Source organism: Lytechinus variegatus, chromosome 15, assembly GCF_018143015.1.
Source record: "Lytechinus variegatus isolate NC3 chromosome 15, Lvar_3.0, whole genome shotgun sequence".
NCBI lineage: Eukaryota > Metazoa > Echinodermata > Echinoidea > Temnopleuroida > Toxopneustidae > Lytechinus > Lytechinus variegatus.
The window spans coordinates 24,010,139-24,034,958 of record NC_054754.1 but is presented as its reverse complement, the minus strand read 5'-3'; the positions used below and the strand labels follow the sequence as shown (position 1 = coordinate 24,034,958).

At 35.1% G+C, this 24,820-nt stretch overlaps 1 protein-coding gene across 2 annotated transcripts; it reads right to left on the bottom strand.

Annotated features, from left to right (window-relative positions):
* Positions 1-2,336: 2,336 nt before the first annotated feature.
* Positions 2,337-24,810, bottom strand: LOC121428588 (sec1 family domain-containing protein 2-like). Of its 2 annotated transcripts, XM_041625316.1 has the most exons (14): positions 24,461-24,810; positions 23,808-24,056; positions 21,885-22,031; positions 21,275-21,352; positions 20,335-20,466; positions 19,149-19,321; positions 18,277-18,376; positions 17,490-17,620; positions 16,450-16,656; positions 14,854-15,014; positions 14,059-14,161; positions 7,905-8,060; positions 7,146-7,278; positions 2,337-4,541 (listed from the first exon to the last, which is right to left on the bottom strand). In XM_041625316.1, the coding sequence occupies exons 1-14, from the start codon at positions 24,638-24,640 to the stop codon at positions 4,461-4,463; spliced, it is 2,031 nt and encodes a 676-aa protein (XP_041481250.1). In that variant the 5' UTR covers positions 24,641-24,810; the 3' UTR covers positions 2,337-4,460. The 2 variants fall into 2 exon arrangements, with proteins under 2 accessions (XP_041481250.1, XP_041481251.1); XM_041625317.1 differs by lacking the exon at positions 24,461-24,810 and having other exon boundaries at positions 21,885-21,925.
* Between the last annotated feature and the right edge of the window lie 10 nt (positions 24,811-24,820).

Genomic DNA, 24,820 nt, shown 5'->3' with positions numbered 1-24,820 from the left:
GGTGATGGAAAGCACAAAAGATGTAACAAAAATATTCAGATGAATCATGAAAAGTATAAGAAATTAATGTTTTATTAAAGTAGAGATTGTCCGATACCACTTTTGCAAATTAGCCCATATTCTGAACCAAGGTTTTTTTTTATTCTAGATAGAGCCTAAATCAAATGGGGTATGTGGTTTGAAAAAGTCCAGTTACAATAAACCTTAACTCATTGCTGACAACTTTTGTGACCCCGCCGCGGCAATTTTTTTTGACTGCCCTACTTGCAGACGTTTTATCTTCAATTCTTGCAGCATTTTTTCGGACCATTTACGAAAATCGGACAGACCGTTACAACATGTCAGTCCAAAATCACGTGATCGGCAACCGAAGGGGCGGGCAGGCACACAGCAAAGTCCTGGTCTGAAATAGCCCAGTCAAGGTGCAGATTCAAATTTCAGCATATTTGACGATCTAGATATCAATAACTTTCCGGGACTAATAGATCTAACTAAGATGTATTTTTCCTCATCACAGCATAATAAGAACGTCCAATGGACATGTACATGTAAACAAAAATTCTCATTTCTGGTTTAATGCACAGAATTAGACCATGACTTGAATTAAACCAGACTTTTGAATATGGGATATTTGGTCTAATTTGTATTTGCCCTCATCATTACTGGGACAATTACCCACTTGTCATGATTGATCAATGTATAATGGCCATTTTACGTAATGCAGTGACTGAGTCGTTTAAAAAGTCTGCTTCTTCATATGGGGTTCCTAAAATTGGCCAACAGCTTCAGAATAGCAGATTTTGTGGACAACTCTCCAACTCTCCATTTGTTTTGGACACAAATTCAATTTTCCCTATTATCTTTCAAATTGCATCTTTCCTTCTGATGAGCAGAATATATATCATGGGAAAATATCCTTCACACCACATATGACAATTGTCAGGAGGGGATAATGTGAAATATGTAAAATAAAAGGGAAAATTCGAAAATTTGTGTACAAAACAATTGGAGAGTTGTCTCAGCCATTTTGAAACATGTTTGCTCATTCGAGGATCCCAATAGAAAATACAAGACTTTTCAAACTCTCATAAGTCACTTATTTTATTACTAATTTTGATGAAACAAGTTTTAGGTTGGACCTCTCATATTATTCTTTCTGATAAGCTTGATTCTCTTCATGTATTTTGGTTTCCTTTAATATAACAAATTTGTTGTATCTTCTGTAACAGGTCATTAATAAAAAAAATGTTACAATAGGTGTAAAGGGGGAGGGGGTATTGGAGAAGTAATAATTAGACATAATGATCTCTAGAATAGATGCATTGTTGCTGCAAAACAAACTTCTAGATAGTTCTGTTATGTTAATACTACAGCAACAACAAAGTTTATTAACCCTTAATGACCTTTGACCTTGGGCTGTTGACCTGAAGTTACTTCACATACCTAAGTTTTCTGAAAAGGAATTTCTATATTCAAGGTTACCTTTAAAATTAGAATTATTCATGTTTGGTTAAGTTTTTAATAGAGATATGGTACCATTACATGGCTTAAAATCATTGACTCCAAAATGATCTTTGACCTTAGTCATGTGACCTAAAATCCAAGGCAAATGATCAGTGAAACATGAATACCCTTATGCTTAAGTTCCATGAAATAGGTTCTCATACTTTCAAAGTTAAGACAGTTCAAAATCCTAAGCTTGGTTACATTTGATGTTGACATGCCCACCATCAGAAATGCAGTGACCATGTCTCGCTTGTGCAATGCAGGCAAGACAAAGACAATAGTTTGTAAAGTTTGCTTGCCTTCACATGAGCACAAAATTTGCATCAACTCCAAAACATCAGTCAAAACTTACTGTGCATGCTAACCATGATACCTGTAATAATAACCAGGAAAGATCAAGTGCCATTACTATATATTCATTTTGTCATTTATTCACATCATATGCACACAATATATTATTTTTGTACAACATAATTCATTCACAATATGTTGTTACCCATCCTAGTCATACAATGCCCTTAGCAATGGCATAAATCAATACTGATAACCCAAGGCCCATACACACTGCAGGGACCGCGGAACAGTTTTCAAAGTTGGGGGGCTGAGTCAAAAGTGGGGGGGGGGCTGACCATGCAAAAAATCACAAACATAATGTCATTTTTACGAAATCGTACAGTTTTGAAAAAAAGTGGGGAGGGGGAGCTGAAGCCCCCAGCCCCCCCTACCCCGCGGCCCCTGCACTGAACATCATCTGGGGTCTGCTGCAGAAAGAGTTGCGTTTAACCCCAAGTCAAAATATCAATCGCAAATCCCAAATGCGCGCTGTTGATTGGTTGAAAATCAAGTTGCGCATGATTTTTAAAGTTGCGTTTGATTGCAACTCTTTCTGCAATGGGCCCCTGGACCACAGAAAAGGATCATTTCCTTACATGATTGATAAAAAAAGAGAGGGAGCTAGAAATATTACTGAAGCCTGAAGGTGATTAATTTCTCATACTAGCATGTACCCCACCCCATGAAAACAGCCTTATTGCCATTACATACCATTACCATTTCAACACAGTTTTGACACATTCAATAATGTGTCTTGCAAGCCTTTACTCCTTGACAAATCGTCGCTGAATCCATGAAGTGGCACAACGTCCCAAAATAATGTGAAAAGTCAATTTTTAGTTTCTTTCAGTTTTAGTATTCTCTGGTCATGGTCTATCCACTTCGTGGATTTGGCAACGAAATATATGTATCATCTCACAAGCATTGGGCAAAACTTGAGGAAGTAGTTTGGTCCTGAATATTTGCAACTGATCATCCCGCTGGACTGCTCAACTATCCATCCAACCATACAAAATTCCTACACAGTACACACCCAGCCACATTAAAACTTTGTATGGCAGGGGTATAGTAAATTGTTTGTTTTTTAAATTGTAAAAGGACTGTTAATACCAAACAACTTCCATATGTCTAGGTTAAAAAATGGAAATCCAAATTCTAAACAAAACAGTTTTAATATACATGTACATTAATTGGGACATGGTGACCTGAATCAGATTTACTGTTAGAAAAGACCTTAAAGCCCTCTGCACACTTCTCAATCTGATATAACACCATTTCTGAACAAATTGCATTTTGAATTAAAATAAGTTCCAAGAGGTAAAACTGCGTCATTTGAAGTTCAGCACAATGCATTGAATACTAAAATCAGAATTCTTCTTTGCTGCAAACCTTGTGTCCGTATTAAAGTCAAAATCAGCTTAGAGTCGCAGCACAAGGCGACATCATCATCATTATCTGCTGTAATCTTCAAAGGGCTCTGCAGCCTATCTTGAAGATGACATTATTACGATTTGGAATCGAATTTGCTTTTATTTCTGCAGGGTGGCTTGAAGTACATGCAGACTGGAATTTCGATTTCAGTATTTTATTCAACTATTTGGAACTTGATGGCTAAGATGTTATAGATTGGCATGTTCATATCACATGCTATTACAATTTCTTTGAAAATCGTGTCGCAATGGATCGTGTAGAGTGCGCATGGCTTGAAAATTTGAATTTAATAATTTCAGACTTACACAGCACTCCAACATATATAATTGAAAATGAAGTTGTTGGAATATTTGTGTCAGAGCTTACAGCTGTTATAAGTAATTTTAAATCATACCTCAAGGAATAATGCCACATTTATTTTTGCTTGCCCTTTAAAAATACCCAGTGTGTCTGCTCACATTCTCCAATTAGAGGTAGCAAAGAGTAATTATTATTACAAAAGCATATATTTGCCTTTGGAACTGGCCACTAGGTTTATAGTCAGGTAGGAATCTTTTGTCTACAATCGGCAAGAAAAATTCAATGAAGAATATGTCTGACATATCTTTTCACTGCGGCATCAAATGTAGTGGCTTCAAAGTGAATGTGTCTTATGTTACTCCGTCTCATCAAAACTCTTTGATTTGACCCATCTATCTTAATTCATCTAATGGCACTGGGGATTCATCATGATCCAGATGCCTTATGACACTCAAAATAAAACAGGTTTGGAACTCATTCATTTCATAGAACAATGCATCCTATTTTGTGAAGTCACTCGATGTTGAATACTGAGATATTGGTCGACAACAGTTTGAGAACCACCATGCATTTATCACCATGTTATTACTTCATAGAGAAACCAAAGTGATTAGATACCTCATTCAAACGTTGCAGTTCTCCTAGCATCTCATTCTAGATCTTCTGATCAATTCTTCACTGTAATGGGAATTATTATTCAGTTATCTCAAAGATTAATCCACAGGGCCACAACACTCTACGAATGCAAATCTTTCTGCAACGGGATCCTGAACAGACAGGATGATATGGTTCACAGGTACCAGTGACATAATCCAATGGTGCAGTCTCATATACGTGCACTGATTTTCATGATTCTAAGTTGAGCCAAACCCTCTGCATCTTTGGCCGTTTCAGTACGAAAGTGGCTTCTGTCCAAAGACATGGTCCAAAACATCAGACTCTCGTAATATCCTTGTCGACCCAACAACCACCTGAAAGAGAGATGAAATTATAGGGATTCAGTATGAATGATGGTAAATTCTCATTTAGTCTTCTTTCTGATTAGACTCATACCACATGGTTCAAGACTAAAATGCCGGTGGTGGAGTTGGAATTTGGCTTTGAATAAATAACCCGGCTCTATTATGATTTAGTCTAGTTCGTCTATAACCAATCCGTCTACTGACCATTTTGTCTAATTGCCATTAAGCTCATTAACCATGTTGTGTTGTTTCAAGTTATTATCACTGATCTCCTTGCTATGCTATGCCCCTAAAATCCACTTGGTTAACATCAATTAGTCCATTCGACGAGACAAATTGCAGATGAATCAAATTTTTATTTGCAAAATAATTACTAGATATAGTGGAAATAAGACCAACTGTGCATTATTAAAAACTAAATGACAGTGGGTATCCGAGTGTTGATTTAACAATAATGAGACCTAATTAATAGTAGTTACAATGGGTTTAGCATATATATATATATATATATATATATATATATATATATACATTGTATTAGATAATTTGAGAAGACCAACTGCTTGTAGATCACGTAAATATAAACACAATATACGGAAAAATATAAACTATGAAGATTTTCATATATTAAAGTAGGAGTGGGCTATAAATGGGTGATTTTTGGTTTTACTGTGGGAACAGTTTTTTTGTGTTCCTTTTACCTTATCTCAACATGAAATGACAATATTTTTTGTCTCAGGTCCGAGAAAAAAGTGTGCCGGGCCAAAATCCAAAATGGCCGCCAAAACCCCCCAAAATCACAGTTTTGGCCACAACTTCTTTATTTGGTGGTCTTTTTCTTTGGTTTTGGTGTCTATTCATATGTGTTTTGGGGCAGGCAATTTGTTTTTCCTATAATTAGTACTTTTAAACCATTATTTGTAGAGTTAAAAGGTAATTATACCTAAATTTTCCAATTTTTATAGCCTTTTTTCAGCCAAAAAGTAGGTTTTATCGTCCTGGGGTTCTTGGATATTACATGGTTCAAAGTCACAATAGCAAGCAGCTTCGTAGAGCTATATTGCTTTTATTCCTCTACTATGGGTTTTATGGATATTTGTGAAATATATCTTATTGAATAAAAAAATGTTAATTTTCCATACGGGCTATACAGTATACAATGTACTATTACTGTACATACTAGTACTACACTGCATATATCCATGCATTGACCACCATGACATACATGTATGACAAGGCCTGTATATAAACTATAGTGTAATAGAAATAAGCTCCTAAGGTTTAAAATTAGATTGTGAATTTTGAATTTGATTGCTTGTCAGCTGATGTACATGATTAAACCAGCAACGTAAATTGCTCATAAAAATATCACATATCATATACGTACATCACATATATACATGTAGCCATATCTTCTTCATTTGGATTTTTTTTACCTGGTTGTGGTGTCTAAGTAACTGTCCTATGTTTGTGGGGTCAGGTAACTATCATGATAACGTTGATCAACAGCCAATCAGAACCAAGGATTCCATGCAAGTTACCATTAAGTTAAGTTAACATAATGGTAAATTTTACGCAACAGGGCCCATAATAAGCTACAGTGTAAATGCCATGATGTGGGGTTAATTACCTTTCTCCTCGAGTCCCCCTGAATTACATGTAGCATTGACAAAACATGTCCTCAGTGTCTGAGACAAAACATATCTTCGATTTCTGGGCATCTAATTCTAAACCTAACAGCTCATTTCTACATGTATAACACTATAGTTTATACAGGCCTTGTCATGGTGGCCAATGCATTAATGCAGCGCAGTATGTACAGTAACAGTATGTACATTGTATACTGTATATACTCTATGGATAATTAACATATTTTATTGTTCTTATAAGATATATTTCACAAATATCCGTAAAACCCATAGTAGAGGAATAAAAGCAATATATCGCTATGAAGCTGCTTGCTATTGTTGACCTCATATCATCTAATATCCAAGAATCCCGGGAGGAAAAAACCTACATTTTGGCTGAAAAAAGGCTATAAAAATTTGAGAATTTAGGTATAATTACCTTTTAACTCTACAAATAATGGTTTAAAAGTACTAAAAATAGGAAAAACACATTGTCTGCCCACAAACACATATGAATAGATACCAAAACCAAAGAAAAAGACCACCAAATAAAGAAGTTGTGGCCAAAACTGTGATTTTGGGGGGTTTTGGCGGCCATTTTGGATTTTGGTCCGGCACACTTTTTTCTCGGACCCGAGACAAGAAATATTGTCATTTCATGTTGAGATACATTACAAGGAATTAAAAAAAACTGTTCTCATATTGAAATTCCAAAAAAAGTATTTTTGACCCATGTATAGCCCACTCCTAATGTAAGTTTGACTTTATCCTAAACCGCCCCTCTAAACTTCAACATATCAATCTTCATCTTCATCATATTTTTGGGGGAGCAATTTCATTTAAGTGAGAATAATATCAATGTCCTATATACCATACTTGACATCAGCACTGTGGACTCAAGATGAAACCATTGTATAAGGAAGCCCTTGATAAGCTTTCATAAACAAGCGCTTGAAATTTAACATCGAACATAATCATTTCTTACCTGAGTGTTTGGTGACAAGGATGCTACCGTCTCTTTGATGTGTTTGACCTCTGAACATGTGACCCCTCCCACCATGAAGACGATGAAGAGAGGATGGTCGCTAGGGCGGGGCTTACCAACATTCATAAATAATCTGAAAACAAGACAGAGATATGAACATGATTACAAAACATTTAAATGTAACCCAAGGATGATTGGAAATTGCTAGAGTGGGGTTTACCAACATTCATTAACAATCTGGAAACAAAAATAGAATACACGATAATACACAATATGAGAAAATATGTGATCTCTCCCAACATGATGACTATGTTCAAATGATACCTTGACATATTTCTAGCATTTAATTGCATGATGGGTAAAACATAACTAAAGAGCTACACCATCATCAATCCAACAAACATGTCACCTTCCTTCATCCAAGATTTCATCCATCAATACCGACCTTACTTAAGCATCCTTTGGATATTACAATATTTGATATCAGAAGTATAATACACAAACACTGCATAATCAATCAGCATGAGTATATATTTTTTTCTATCAAATCAAACCATGATAAGAATCCTTTATCTAAGAGGGCTTTCACAATTGCTTGTGCAACTGTTTGCGACCACTTGGTCACAATATATGTTGCACAGAATCACAACGGTTGTAAGCAGTCGCATCACCAATTGTGAAAGGGGCTTAAACTTACATAATTCAGAACAATCCCAATAATCCTATTAAATTGGAGTAATCTAGAAACAAAAGTTTTACCTAAATCCTGTTTTGAGGAGGTCTCTGAATCCACTTGACTTGTATTCAATATCAACCAGGTCAGGTTTGGAGGAATCGAACACACTCTTCATGATTTGTTTGACGAGAGGCGAGTAGCTCGACGGATGCGTAGCAGTACCATGAGTGAATATATCCCTGCAGAAAGTAGAAAAAAAATCAAATCGGAAGGTTATCATTTCAGGTCTAACATGACATTGGACAACATTTCATGAAGATATTTGTCTGTGATCATCACTGAAACTGTTACAAGCTATTGAAAATCCTTGCATCCGATTGGCTGAAAGCAAATTAGTGAAAATCACCTGCTTTGTAAAAGGTGCTATCAAGGACTTGGGGTGAGTATATCATCTCTTTTCTGGGTAGAAGTAAAGCTTCAAATTGCGTTTCAGGGCACATTTTTTGGTACAAAAATCACTTTAGCCAGAAATGTGCTTGGACGACAGATAAATGCAAAGCTGCTTTGAAATGCATTTGAACTTCAATCTGTTTCCAGCTTGGGAGAAAAAGCACAAGCCACATCAATTAAACAGCCATGAGCCCACACAACCATACCAACAATCATAATTATAATACTATCTATCTAGAAATTATCTATCAGAGGGAGGACGGAAGATGGCGCTGTGAAGCACATAACGTAATTTGCAACTGGTGAAAAAGACCGAGGAATTTTAACGAGATGAAGAGGATCTTAAAAAATCAAAATATATATAAGTATCTGGAAAAGATTGAAGATGAATCAGAAGCCATAAAAGAAGTAAAAAACAAAGAAGGACAACAAAATATGGAAACAGAGCCCGTTGTCGACCATGCCGGGTCGCGTGCTGAAGAACTAGACACCCGCGAGGAGCCGAGCCTGAGGCGCGGACCGGGGAGAGAGTCCGGCGCTCCGCCGGAGGATGGACATGTTGAGAAAAAACGTCGAACGAACGGGCATGACAGCGAGGCAGGTAACCCGATTGATATGAAAGAAATGCTTCTTACGATCATCACCAAAGTAGATTGTACCAATAATAAAGTTGACAAGATGAATGTGAACTTAGATCTGGCCCTTCAGAAAATTAATGAAAATAGAAAAGACATTGACAAACTGAAAGAAAAGGAACAACACACTGATTTTGAGCTGAAGGAAATGAAGGACAGAGTTAGAGAGCTTGAGAAAGAGAATGCAAGAATGAAGGGTCAATTTGTTGATCTTGCAGCCAGAGAAATGAGATGCACTGCTGTATTCTTTGGCTTTCCTGAAGGCTGTGAGAAAGGCAATTGTGAGAAGCTGATTCAGGCCTTTGGAGAGTCTCATTTGGATCTACGAGGGCAGGATTTATGCATAGAGAGGGCACACCGTTCAGGTCAGCGATCTGAAAGAGGGGCACCCCGCCCGATTATGGTGGCATTCAATAGGTATACCACAAGAAGCTCTGTACTTGCAAGTGCTCGAAAACTACTAAAAGACAAGCCATTCGTCTACGAGGGGAAGGGGAACCCCATATTCATTGATGAAATGCTGCCGAAGGAGATAAGAGACCAGCGAAAGAAGATGTCGCATACCCGACAGAAGCTGAAGAAAGAGCATGGAAAGGCCTACTTCAAGTATCCGGCTAGGCTGTTTTATCGGGACAAACAAACACAGAAGGAAGAAGAGTATAAACAAGGCTTATAAGATCATTTTGTTCACCACGCAAAGAGTCACTCCAAGCATGAAGCAAGTGGTTGGGAAAGCCGCAATCATTCTGTTTTTTTGTTTGCCGTTATATTGTAATTGTTTGTGTTTTTTAGTGGGACCATCGTCTGATTTTTTCAAACAATGGATTTAAAATTAATGACGCATAATGTAAATGGATTAGGGGATTTCAAGACTAGAAAACGATACTTCAACAATTTCTTATCGAAATTAAAAAAGGACATAATTTTGCTACAAGAAACACATTCCACAGAAAAGGATGAGATATGGTGGAGGAATCAAATTAGATCAGACATATTATTTAGTCATGGTACATCAATGAGCAGAGGAGTTTGTATGATTTTGAGGAGAACACCTGATATTAAACTTCTCGACTCGATTAAAGATAAAGTAGGTCGCTTTTTATGCATCAAAGTTGAAGTACGAAAGGAAATATATATCATTGTTAATGTATATGCACCCAATAATGAAAAGGAACATGTGGAATATTTTACTGATTTTTATTTGAAATTACAAGAATTTAATGATGAAGGACACAAATGCATAATAGGAGGAGACTTTAACTTTATACAGGACTTGGATATGGATAGAGAAGGTGGTAGTATGAGAACAGTGTGGAAACGTTCATGTACAACAATAGAAAAACTGAAAGAATGCTTTTGTCTTATTGATATTTGGAGAACAAGAAACCAAACAACAAAGAGGTTTACATGGAGGAGACTTAATCCATATATTCAGTCAAGACTGGACTTCTGGTTGGTCACAGACGCTCTGCGGTCTGTTGTCGTAGAAAATGATATGTACCCATGTGTCTTATCTGATCATGATTATGTAACCTTGCAACTCCATATTGAAAAACAAAAAATGGGACCCTCATATTGGAAATTTAACAACAGCTTACTAAGGAATGAGGAATTTGTTACAGCGCTCAGTGACAGCCTCCCATCTTGGGTTGATGAATGTGAACAAAAACATGATAAGAAAATGTTGTGGGATTGGCTGAAATACAGAATTAGAAAATTTACCATCCCATACTCAAAGAAGAAAAAAGGTGAAAAGGAAAAACAAAGACAAGAACTAGAGGAGGAATTGAAAAAATATATGTGAAAGTATTGAAATGGAAGGAAATGGCTTAGATGAAGAAGTTGTAGATAGAAAGAAATACATTGAAGAGGAATTACATAAATTGTATGATTATTTTGCAGAAGGGGCAATTTTGAGATCGAGATGCAATTGGTATGAGAAGGGGGAAAAAAGCAACAAATATTTTCTTTCATTGGAGAAAAGCCAGGCTGAAAATACATCTATTGATGTATTAGATACGAATGAAGGGACTTTCAGAAAACAACCAGACATTCAAAGATTTATCAAGGAATATTTCACTGATTTTTTTAAAAACAGAGATATAGTAGATGAAGAGATCTCTAACAATTATATTTGTCATAGTAATCTGGAGAAAATAACAGAATCAGAAAAGGTTTCATGTGAAGGTTTAATCTCATGTAATGAAGCAAAAGAAGAACTGGTTAAAATGGCTAAAAATAAAACACCGGGAAATGATGGCCTAACAGTGGAGTTTTATGAAACATTCTGGCCCCTGGTCTCAAAATATATGATAGACTCTTTCAATGCAGCTTACAAAGACCAGTCTATGTCAGTTTCACAAAGACAAGGGTGATAAAATTGATCCCAAAGCCCAATAAAGAAAGATCCTTATTGAGTAACTGGAGACCAATTACTTTGATAAATGTTGATGCAAAAATCCTTTCCAAATGCTTAGCCAAAAGAATTTCTAAAGTAATAGGAAACCTGATTAACTGTCAACAGACAGCATTTATAAAAGGTAGAAACATTGGTGAAGGAATTCGATTAATATCAGACTTAATGTTTTATGCAGAAAATGAAGACTTTCAAGGCATAATTATGGCGTTAGATCTTACCAAGGCATTTGACTCATTAAGCCACTCATTTATTTTTCAATGTCTGGAAGCTTATAATTTTGGGCCTTCGATTATCCAATGGGTAAAAACTGTTTATAATGATATCAATAGCTCTGTTCTCGTAAATGGATTTACTACAGGCTATTTCAAAGTAAGTAGAGGAGTAAGACAAGGGGACCCTCTTGCGCCCTTATTATTTATTTTGGGATTAGAGGTTTATTTGAATAGAGTTAGAAATAATGACAGTATAAAGGGTTTTGAAGTGGAAGGAACGGTAATAAAATATACTGCTTATGCAGATGACATAACATGTTTCTGTAAAGACCGTCACTCCCTACAACATGTATTTTTAGAGTTTGAGGAATTTTCTAAAATATCTGGTTTATGTATCAATAAATCAAAAACTGAAGGCATGTGGATTGGTAAGAATCGTCATCTAGGTGAAAAGGACAGTGTTATCTTATGGCCAGAGAAAGGAATTAAAGTTTTAGGCATCTTCTTTTCATATGATACAGAAGAAGCAAGGAAAAGGAATTTTGAAACCAGAGTTAAAGAGATGAGAATTGTACTAAATAAATGGAAAAACAGAGGACTTACCTTGATTGGCAAAACACAGATATTGAAAACTTTTATAATGTCCAAAGTAATTTATTTATTATCCAACATCTCATTACCCATTGCTTTTGTTAAAGAAGTTGAGAAGCTCATGTTTTCATTTTTGTGGAATGGCCCAGATAAAATCGCACGTACTACTATGTTTGCTGATTATGCAGAAGGGGGACTAAAATTCCCAAACATTCAATGTATGATCAACACTCAGCTAGTGAAATGGGTCCAGCGATATTTCTTTAGATCAAATCATAGTTGGATAACCTTGTGTGAATATTTTGTAAAGTCATATGGTGGAAAATTTATATTTGTCAGTAATTATGCAATGGAGAAACTACCAAAAACTAAGGATATCCCTCCATTTTATATTGCTTTATTAAAAGCGTGGTTAAAGACGGATATCTATTTGGACTTGGTTACTAATGATACAAGCCAGGTTAGCATACTGAGACAAGGTGTATGGAATAACAAATGCATATTGATAAATAACAAGTCAATGTACTGCAGTGCCCTTCATGAAGCAGGGCTATCTAATATTTATCAATTATTTAACAGTGATGGAAATTTTTTACATTTTGAGTATTGGAATGGAAAAGGTGTTAAAAATAATTATTTTCTACAATACATGGCAATTATCGAGTCAGTGAAGAAAGAATGGAAATGTGAATTCCATCCCCTAATATTACAAATGTTTTGGGATAAAAATAATGAATATCAGTTACAACAAGAAAAAGTGACTTCTGCATTATGTAATGTGAAATCCAAAGCAATCTACAAGAACCTTTTATCTGGGTTGATAACCAGACCAGTTAGTGAACAATTATTTTCTACAACCTTTAATATTCAAGATGATGACTGGTCTCAAATCTACACCCTTCCGTTCAAGTGCACAATAGAAGCAAAAATGAGAGTTTTTCAATTCAAATTAATTCATAATATACTGTATACTAATCATAGATTGTTTAAGATGAAAGTGGTCGACTCAGAAACTTGCACGTTCTGTCACTCAAATTTAGAGACACCTGTTCATTTGTTTTATGACTGTGATGTTATTTATAATCTTCGACGGGAATTTATCTATAAGATTGGCAAGAGCTTTAATACTAAGTTTGAAGATTTTACTAAGAAAAGAATGATATTTGGATTCATTATGGACTGGAAAGGCCCCCACAAAATGCTACTAAACCATTTGGTACTAATGTTCAAAAGATATGTATATGTAGAAAAGTGTAAAAACACACAACCATGTATAAGAGGGCTAATATCTTTTATTTCTAATATTAAACTGATTGAACTTAACATTGCAAAACAGAGGCATATTGAAGGATTGCACTATAAAAAATGGACCCCTGTTGAAAAAATCTTTTGATTATACCATTGATATACAGATAATGTTATTTGTTACCCACTTTTCATGTACAACTGTGATGTATGTTTTTGTATCGTTTTGTTTGTGAGTGTATAATCCTATACCATTGTAAATATGATTGATATCATGATTATTGTTGTACATACCGATTGTTTGATCAATAAAAAGTTTAAAAGAAAAAAAAAAATTATCTATCAGAGGCGCACTGTCATTATTAGGCCAGATTTAGCTCGAGCTGCCATTTTCAGCATTGTGCATTCAAGAAATTAATCTTGTTGGGTACCCATTCACTTCACCTGGGTTGAGTGCAGCACAGTGTAAGCAAATTTCTTGCTGAAGGAAAACAAGTCATGGGTATGATTTGAACCTTTGACCCTCTAAATTAAAAGATGAGGGTCAGTACCACTAGACCATGATGCCCCCAAAATAAAAGTGTATCGCACATACATGACCCCTTTACCTCAGGTCAAATAGCACAGCTGCCCAGAGTTTTTTCAAATCATGACATTGCTTCTAAGAAATCTATTTGATACTCACATGAATCTTTGTAGTGAATTCCTTGATCTCGCTATGGACTTTACTCTAGACATTATCTCCTTGGCTACATTTTGTGCTGTTGCTTCAGATCTCTCATCTTTTACTATCAAACACAAGAAGAAAGGTAAAATTTTTATGCAAAATACCATTAACAGGGGCCGCAGAACGGTTTCGAAAGTGGTGGTGGTGGGGGGGGGGGGCTGACCATGCAAAAAAATCATAATCAAATGGTCATTTTTACGTTTTTGTACACTGTTTTGGAAAAAAGCCTTCCGTTTCCGCAGATTTATTCAAGTCCATTTTCAAAATACATTTGTTCTTGTTATGTTTCAAATTATACTTTGGCCCCTTTGTGCCTCTGGACAGGTAAGAAGACAGAAGGCATACCTTAAATGATTTTTATGATCATTATCACGCAAGACTTTGTGCAGTTCTGCAAGAAGGGATTAGAAGCCAGATAGCCTGCTCTGTAACAAGCCCATAATTGATGTAAGAAAGTATCCTCCAGAAATTGATCAAATAGTCACTAAAGATAATATAAACTATGAACTTCTTCTAAAAATTCTCATTAGTAATACACTGCAGTATACAAAAAGTTTCCAAGGTGAGGTGGGGGGGGAGCAGGCATGCATCAAATATTTATAATTACAATGAATTAGGAGAGGAAAATGATTGTACTGATATCATCTTGATGTCAGCTAATTGGGGACAAAAGTTGGTACCCCATAATTTGCAGAGGTAGCATGCGATTTACTCTACTCTCAGAAATTATTTTATAGTAATGACATAGCTTACCCAATAACCTCACAACTTGTGAATCAGATGGTGCTTGCGTTATGAGTTGACTGATATGTTTCTGTAGCTGGCGCTCTTCATCAAAGCTTGCCCCTGCTTCGTCCCCCATCAGTGAGTAGCCATACACCATCAATTTCACAACTTCTTCCAGTGAGTAAGACCTGGGGAGTGTTTCACAAATACTAAAGAATGACTGAAAATTACACTTAAATTTCTATTCCATCGTGGTATATAATCTATCACTGCATTATGCAGACCAAGTACATGAGGCATGCTCTACTGCATATAAATGAGATTTCATGTAGAATAACATGTCTCATTAGGGCCCTTAAGCATAGCTTTCAGTCAGACAAAACTATTTGTAAAACATCCCCTGGGGAAAGTTTCACAGAGCTTAAGCATACAAATGAGATTTCATGTAGAATGACATGTCTCGTTTGGGCCCTTAAGCATAGCTTTAAGTCAGATAAAACTATTAGTAAAACATCCCGGGGAAAGTTTCACACAGCTTAAGCCCACTTCAAGAAGTCGCAGTGAGCAATGATTTCAGGAAAAAAAATCCTTTTACAATAAAGATGATTATCATATCATCGTAAGAAAATCTAACATACATGTTGTTTAAGCAATCCTAGATAATTTTGAAAAATATAGCATGGAATCTAAATTCCAGTAATAAAAAAACAGCAGTAATATGACAGAAAATATAACAGCAGTCTGAATAGATGACATCATACTTTGGCCACCCATAGTTAAGCCATTTAGACAAAGATTTAAATATTTGTAAATATGGATTGCTTAAATTATAAGAACTTAGGAATACTGATATTTTAAATCAAATGTGGGATCTAGGGAGTATATGAAAGAAATAGTTGATCATCTCAACTGATTAATTTTTATCTGAGCCAATTGTATGGAAGGATTTCAGTAGCTTTTAACAAACAGTCAGTGAAATCACTAATTGTTACATGAAATGCTCCAAAGGTAATCAGGGTGGACATTCTCAAAAGAACAAAGAAGATTGTCTTCCCATCCTCATAGAAGTTTTTTTTTCAAAGCTTTTTAGCCTATATTGATATAATATTACATTTTCTCATACATAGTAACTAAGTACTTTTACAAAATGAAGTATACAGCCATGTAATAAAAGAATATAATATACATTGTGACATAATGTTTCGAACAAAAAATAATCATAACCCAAAGCAGTTACATTCACTCGTATTTTACTATATGATGTAAACCATTCCAAAACAAGACCTTTTTTTTAAGTTTCAAACTGATAATAAAAATTGATTTATGAAATAATTCTTTTTAACAGAGAGATGTAGAGAGAAGGTTATACCATTGTTTAAAAAAAAATCTTCACATGTCATGTTTGTTAGACGGTATGACTACAAAAAAAATAAAATTTCTATGTTTGTTCTTAGAAAATAAAGAATACAGCAATCTGAATAAATTTTATATATAAAACACACAAAACAACAACAAAACAAAAACAATAGGCCTAATATGAAAGAAGAAGCAGCCAAAGTGCACTTGCTACATGAAAAGTATGCCCTCTACTATTTTACAATGTTATAAAGAATTTCGATTTACCTGCCCTGTTTCACTTGGTTCTGTAAAAGATCCAAGATAAGACTGGTGACTGAAGGGCCGTTCCCTTCTCCAGCATTCTGTAAGAGCATTTTCTCTGCAGTTTGTAAATCATCCCAATGAGAAAGGATCGGACTGGTGAGTGTTTGTACACAGGCAGAGGCTACTTGAAGCAGAGGGCAAGCATTGCGGAAGGCTGTGGGATTGTTCCTGTAGTGAGTGTAATAATGATAATCATAATAATGATAATGGTCATTTTGACATAGTGTCACTACTACTACTACTGCTACTATTACTACTACTACTACTACTACTACTACTACTACTACTACTGCTACTACTACTACAACTACTACTACTACTACTACTACTACTACTACTACTACTTCTACTACTGCTGCTGCTGCTGCTGCTACTACTACTACTACTGCAACTACATTACAACTAACACTACCACCACTACGATGACTACTACTACTACGACTAATAAAAATAACTATAGTGATGATGATGATGAAGATAATAATTATAATAATAATAATGATGATGATGATGATTAATAATAATAATAATAATAGTGGTAATAATAACAATAATAGTCATTTCTACAGGGTGTTTAATGAAAATTATGATGGTCATTTATACAGGGCACAAAATAAAAGTAAATTTCATATATATTAGAAAACAACAACATCAAACCATTGACATCAGAATATTTATCTTAAAAGAAAAAATAATTGACATTTGAATGAATATCTTGATTGTGTGTGCATACCAATGGATGACTGAATATCACTGTTTGAAAACGTAGTGCAAAATAGCAGGTGATATCCACTTCACATTGAAATAACAACTTGTCATTCAACTATTAATAATACTTCATCCAAATTGCTTCAACAAAGTGCTATTTTTCATCTTTTTAACTTGAAAGTTCTCATGTTTCTTTTCAAGCAGACGGATCTCAGATAAAGACAAAAACTGACAATGAAAAAGGAAGCACTGCTAAGATTTATTATGTTCCTATTTGCTATAGTTGTCCATACTTGAAATGATTGAGATGAGATTGGAGTGAATCAGCATTGATGCGTCCAATCTTGGCAGCTGAGGGATCAAAGGGAAGCTTCTCTCTCGTTATCGTCTCTACGACTCGTCGATTCACATCCATCAGACCCTCCTACATAAAATAAACACATGATAATAATAATGATAGTAAATCCAATTTATTTGGCGCCATATCCATCTCGTAAGAGATGCTCAAAGCGCACAAGTGAAGGGGGAGAAATTAAGGAAATAAAATAACAAATTAAACAAATAGCTAAAAATCATTGCTAAAATGAGTTATAGAGGTCAGTTTTTAGCTTAATCTTAAATGTTTAGACACACTTGCTATCCTAGATCTCTCGTGGGTGGGAATTCCATAGCAAGGGACCCACATAGATGAATGCCCTTTCCCACCACTTTGTTTTACATTTTGGAACTGTAAGAAGACCTACATTAAGGTGTAGTTTACTATATGTATCTAACAGTGGTTAGAGACTAGCACTTACAGCTGTGCATCATTTGCATACTACTTTCATATTTAAACAGCAATAAAACCAATAAAACCATAATACATTATACAAATTGCAATTAAGGGTGAAGTACCCACCCTTGTAATGGAATTCTGTTAGCACTTTGTTTGTTTCATCGGTCTCACATGAACTATTATTTATTACTGAATTTTCAACTACACACCATAACATGGGTACTGATAATAGTGTGATAGTGGGTCACTTAACAAACCCTCAAATCCCCAAAAAAGTGCAGAACAAAGTTTTTAAAAATAATGACCTTTTGTTTTGATGTGATGAGAGTCTGGAGTAGATCCTGTGACTGTTGATCGGCTGGGTGTGCCAAGCAACCAGGCAGCAGAACGCTAGGATTGTATTGACTACAGAGAGAGATGAAAACAAATCAATAAGGAACCTTGTAGCCTTCATTAGCGAGTTTTCAAAACCAATACCCAGACACTTCCTGGAACATAGAGAATCTATTGTTAAAAGCCATTCATGAACAAGCAGTCTTTGTCACGAATTGGTATATCAAAACAGAAGTCTAGTCTGTGGCTCTAGACAAACAACAAATTTGAAATTTTTTGTCAGCTCTGAAACTTAGGACGATCTACTGTCCCGGTTTACCAATTTTCGACAAAGACCTCTCAGCTGTTCATTGTGATTTGACTGGGATTTTCAATAGATTTGATCTGCTGTAGAATCTGCCCCCATTGCAATTGCGAAAACTCTCTATAAAGCTTTGGTAAAGGGTCACTATTGCAGAATATACCCAAGTATCCTCTTACTTGCCAAACTCATAGAACCATCGATTCTTTGTAAAATTTTGAAAGGTCATTTTCTAGATATTATAAGCAACTTCTCACAGCAAATTTTATTTCCTTTCAAAAGGTAATTTTTGAGCATTTATCTTACATATGATTCCAATCACATAACTGATAGATGAATACCTAATGTCAGATCCAGCATCAGTCTTTTATTCAAGGTTGGTGCTGTGTCCAACACCAATTTGAAATAACTTGCTCTGGTGGGATTTGAACCCTGTATCTTGACCTGCATTATGGAACTTATATTATCCACTGGCCTACAACCACATCATTATCAATTGTACTTTAATCCCTAGCATTTACTGAATATACACTAATATTCTACCTTCCAGCAGAGCACAGGGCAGACATGTCCACAGCGACGTCACAAGAATGGCCTTCAAGAGGGGTCAGAGCAGACATGATCCTATCAGCGAAGGAATCTCTGCCATGTGTTGAGGGTGCTACCATGTCTAGTGTTCTGTCGACAAAGAGAATACTGGCTCGACTCTTTGCTGCCTAGTGATAAAAGAATATATGATTTGCAATAAAATTTTTATGAATCTCAAATGATCAAAAATTTATTGTTTTTCGAGACAGAGGATACAGAAAATACAGATACAGGAAGTCAAGACTTAAAAATATATAATGAGGTCAAAAGCTGACAAATGCTGATTGTCATCATGTACATGTTATCATCAGAGATGCCAAGTTCAAAGACCAGCTATGCGTGAGATTTTCTGTGAATCTGAGTGAGATCATAGACATTGTGTACAATGTATATGGGGATAGGCTGTGATAGTTGCATAAGACAGAGATTTGAGGGGATGAACAAGAGTCCAAAATGCTTGAGTCTGACGTACAATGCGTGAGACTTGGTAGCTCTGAATCATCCACAACTGCACAAAAATGAATAGAGCTCAGTAGGTAATCAGTCAGAGCTGCCAACCTGAATATGATCATTTCAGTATCATAAAAGCTGATAATCAGTATTTTGGTGAGGAAATCAGTATTTTTCGAGAAATACCATAGAACACTACATAAAACTGGAACTTCAGAAATCAGTATTTTGCATGAAACCATCGGGATTCTTCTCATTTTTCAGTACTAAATACTGAAAATCAGTACTACTTGGCAGCTCTGATCAGTATATACAAGACACTTGGGACAACAAATTGCCTGATTCATCCCTTCTTGAACCCAATAAACATTTTCATACAATTCAATACATTAAAACAAAATCAAATCTGTTTCCTCCACTTTTACTATGAATAGTGAATAGCATTAAATGAAAGAGGTAGGCCTTATAAATGGTATTATGCAAATAATCCTCAGTATAAGAGTATAATTCAAGATAAGTATGGATTCAGCTGTTTCAGGTGACATGCAATTTTCTTTTTATGAATACCACTTAAATATACATCAGAATCTCAACTTCTGGGTCAGGATGAAATCAAATACTCTTGGTTCTTAAATTACAAATAAAGAAAGAAATGGTGCATGCACAACAAATCTCTCTTCCAGATTCTTACTTTTCTTCTGGCTCTGGCGGAAATAAGCTGAGCTAACTCTCCTGCAATCAGTTGACTAGTTGGTCCCAGACAATAGATATCCTCATTCACATCAAGAGTCTCACATAGGCAACTCAGGGTGGACACAACCATCTGGAATGTCAACAACATACTCCTTGATATGATATTTTTTTCATTTACAAATTTGGAGGGACAGACCTTCATAGGTCAATGGCTTTCTGTCTGTGCATCATGTCTGCCACATAACAAATTTTGCAATACTTATTTGTTTTGGTATGTTTTTTGTTGTTTTGTACAACGTGTATTGATATTATTGTCATCATAGTCTTTATGTATGATTATGTTTATTTCAATATATTTGAGATTTTTATGAAAAGTGGAAAATTGAATTGGAACATTTCAATATCACTACATGTAGAAAATATACATATTATTCAAAGATAATACAATGTGGTTTCATAACAAGTTTTTAATTACTGAATTTATTATAAACCTTGAATCAACAAATGGACAGTATGATACCCCTTCAATTATGTTTAGCAACCCAAGTATTTGAATTTTGAAATACAAAGGGAATGATTTGCTCTTGAACTTTCACACCTGCATATTTTAGCCAGCGTATATGTCAAAGTATACCAAGCTGTTTTACATTTAGTCCCATCTATTGGCAAAAAAATCTATTTTCATACTGAAAATTGAAATCTTGATACCACAAAAAAAAGATTAATTAATAAAATAGATTGCCTTAAGTATATGTTGCCTAAGGTCCAGGGTCACATTAAGAAAGACTTTATATTTGAACAAATGCACAATATCTATAACAAGTTTACTACCAGCCAGTCAAATTAAATGATTTCAGTAGCTATAAGTGTTATTGCAAATTAGTTATTATAACAAGTTTTGTGAGTCATGTCCCAGTTGTGACAGCTCTTTTACTTGCCTTGATGTCATGTTGTAATTCATCAGGTAGCATACTGATATCAACATCAGATAGGCTCTCAGGAGGCTTCCTCTCAACCTTTCAGTCAAGTATAAACAAATAATAAAGTGAGTTATAAAAATGAAGATACCAAACATGATACAAACCCCTTGATATGAAAAGTAACTGCTTTTAACAAGAAATAAAATCTAGTATTTTCTTCTTACGTTTTAGTCAATCAACACACGGATAACTATAAAACAAAATGGGAAGATGATCAATTTAGGGGGGGGTCAAAGAAAAAAGGTCTGATAACAATAATGAACTATTCTACATCAGAAAACACATTCTACCTATTACAATCAATTACATGTGCATCAGATGATAACAGGACTGTGATGATTTATTCATAACCTCAGTTGAAAATTTTAAATTAAAGTATTGTCTTTTCAACAAAATCAAAACAGGAATTTCAAACTTCACGTTCAATCACAACATTTATGTAGGTCTATAGTCAATCCTTTTAAGAAAAATGATAAATGAAAGAATCTGCAAAATTTTCAATAGTTAAAAAATAAAAAAAATGAAATAAAGGTTGCCTATTTGAAGAGTAAATACTCATTAAACTCACATTGGCTTGCATGTAATTCCTTATGGGTACCAGATCAATGTCTAAGAGAGGAAAGAAACTGGTGAGTGATGGCAAGAAGAACAAGTTTGATGACACACAAGCCACTGAAAGGGGAATGTGTACCACATCAGCTTCATATACTGTCGTCTGACAAAAAAAAAAGAGATAAGTGAATATCAATGCATTGGTATGATATTCATCCCAATATTTAATAAAGTTTACAAGCAAATTTCCAAAAAATGAATAAAATATCATCATATAATCTACAAGGATTGCTATAAAACAATGAATGTAATTGAAAAAATGAAATCTACAAACTAAGCATTAAAATTATGAGTTAATCCTTCAATGGAAAGTAACTCTCTTTAAGTTTGGAAGTAATAGTAAAGTATGGTCAGTTCCCCCATGTCTGCGCGGTCTCCCAAGTCTGCGCACCCGCGTATCTGCGCGATTCTAGTAAAAGAAGATACGCAACAAGCACGAACTTTACCATGCAATACAAAGACAGGTATTCATAAAAAAATCCGACTCAAAATGATGGAAAAATAATGAATTCAGGGCATTTCATGTGACGGCCTCAAAATGCGGCCTTTCTCAACAAAATCCCCGAATCGTGTGCAAAGTGAATGAGTGCGCAGACATGGGGTACCAATTTTTTTTCAATCTGAAAATGACTGCCCGAGGCTTTTTCAAGAAAATCCTACATTTTCTTTCATTTTTTAATGAGAAATTTGGTACACTTACTCATAATAATATAAGGAACATTATTAACTGAAAGATTTCGTGAAATAAGAAGAAATTCATGTTAAATCTTAACTCAAATTGTTAGGTGCGCAGACTTGGGGCCCACCATCATATAGATTTAGGAACTGCTTTCAACAAGCTATGTCACTTTCCAGGACAATAAACAAAACTGCCACACACACTTCTCTTTTCTTTTGTTACATATATGGTAGTTCATGAAATAAGGCTCATGGCATTACATCAAAATCGAAACAAGCATTTCATTTTAAGACTGATCAATTGGTAGACAAGAAATGAATATTTGAAAATTTGAAAACCTTTACATCATTAATTTAATCAACTGACAAAATATTGTATTCAGTAATGAGAGATGCTATGGCATTTAAAAACTACAGGTATAGGCCTACTTAAAGGTCAAGTCCACCTCAGAAAAATGTTGATTTAAATCAATAGAGAAAAATCAGACAAGCACAATGCTGAAAATTTCATCAAAATCGGATGTAAAATAAGAAAGTTATGACATTTCAAAGTTTCGCTTATTTTCAACAAAATAGTTCTATGAACGAGCCAGTTACATCCAAATGAGAGAGTCGATGACGTCACTCACTCACTATTTCTTTTGTTTTTTATTGTTCGAATTATACAATATTTCAATTTTTACGAATTTGATGATTAGGACCTCATTGCCTGAAGCACAAAATGTTAAAATAATGGAATTCCACGTGTTCAGGGAGGAATGAAACTTCATTTCACATGACAATGACGAGAAAATAAGAATATTTCATATTTCATATAATAAAATACAAAAGAAATAGTGAGTGAGTGATGTCATCAACTCTCTCATTTGGATGTAACTGGCTCGTTTATATAACTATTTTGTTGAAAATAAGCGAAATTTATACCTTAACTTAATTTGTTATTTTACATCCCATTTTGATGAAATTTTCATTGTTATGCTTGTTGAATTTTTCTCTTTTTATTCAAATCAAGTTTTTGTTGGGGTGGACTTGTCCTTTAATGAATAGGAGGAAGAAAATGAAGGATGGGGATATAATGGAGATAGATAAAGAGGAGAAATAAAACAAGTGCAAGATGTCTTCTTCATCATCTCCTCCTGTAGATGATGAAGAAGAGAAAATTGGAGGAAGAAAAATAATACAAATAATAATAAAATATTACTTTGTGTCTCATCCATCCCCTCATTTTCTCCTCCAGCTCTTGAAAGAGAGACTTGTGACCACTCCCTTCTCCACCACCTGACTGTGCACTGCCTGATAGATGCTGGTGCAGGGATTCTGGCAGAGTTGAGATCAGGACACAGTACTGGAAGTGACTGGCACATATGATGTCCTCTAGGATCTCTTGTGTGGTGGTAGTGATCTGGTCACTGATGATGAATACTGCCTTCACTTCATCTTCGGAACAACTCTAGAAGAAAGAAAGGGTGACAGATTGGGTCTCGTTATGAATAACAACAATTATTATTTTAGGCCCTATTAATCATTTTTTTTCTGCTAAGTCAGTGCAATTTTTACATTTGTCAGTGTGAACTTCCTCTAGGCCTAGATCTAGGCTTAGTTAAACAATATTTTTCTGCTATTTTTACAACAAACTTTTCTTCAGCATTTTTGGTGAAAATAGTAGAAAATAAATATATTTTATTTAAAAAGATTAATAAGACAGTCTCAGGGCACTCAGCCTAATTATTCTTCTCATGGTGAATTTTCCCTTAATCAATTCAAGTTTATTATGGTAATGGCTTATTTCCCCTGACCCAGCCGAATAATAGAATTCCAACCGTTATAGTTTAAAAACACCTAGGGCCTAGATACCTCGAACGATGAGAATTCTTTCACGTTCTGACAGCCTGCTTGAAACAACGTCGCGACTCCGGAGGTCCAGTGGAGCGCTTCGGCGGCGGGACCGTCCAGGAAAACCACAGACCGCGGAACATATGGAATGACTGTTCTCCAGTTGTCCTGACAACTTTTCACAAAATTCTTACTCGACATTGTGATTTTATTGTTATTTTCCAATAAATATGAGGTCAAATATTGTGTATTTACGACTCGATATAATGGGGAATGCAAAGTAAATAATCTCAACCACGTAGACAAAATTGAGAACAGGGGGCTGACATCTTGGAAAATTATCAAGCTTTTCTAAAGTATTCTTTTATTTTTGAAAATTAA

What these genes read in the sequence shown, in the direction of transcription:
- LOC121428588 (XM_041625316.1), bottom strand. Translation starts at nt 24,640, where the DNA reads ATGTCGAGTAAGAATTTTGTGAAAAGTTGTCAGGACAACTGGAGAACA. An exon ending in GGAATTACATGCAAGCCAAT is followed by an intron (nt 21,353 to 21,884) that starts GTGAGTTTAATG and finishes CTTGACTGAAAG; the next exon opens with GTTGAGAGGAAGCCTCCTGA. An exon ending in ACAAGTTGTGAGGTTATTGG is followed by an intron (nt 14,162 to 14,853) that starts GTAAGCTATGTC and finishes TGTGTTTGATAG; the next exon opens with TAAAAGATGAGAGATCTGAA.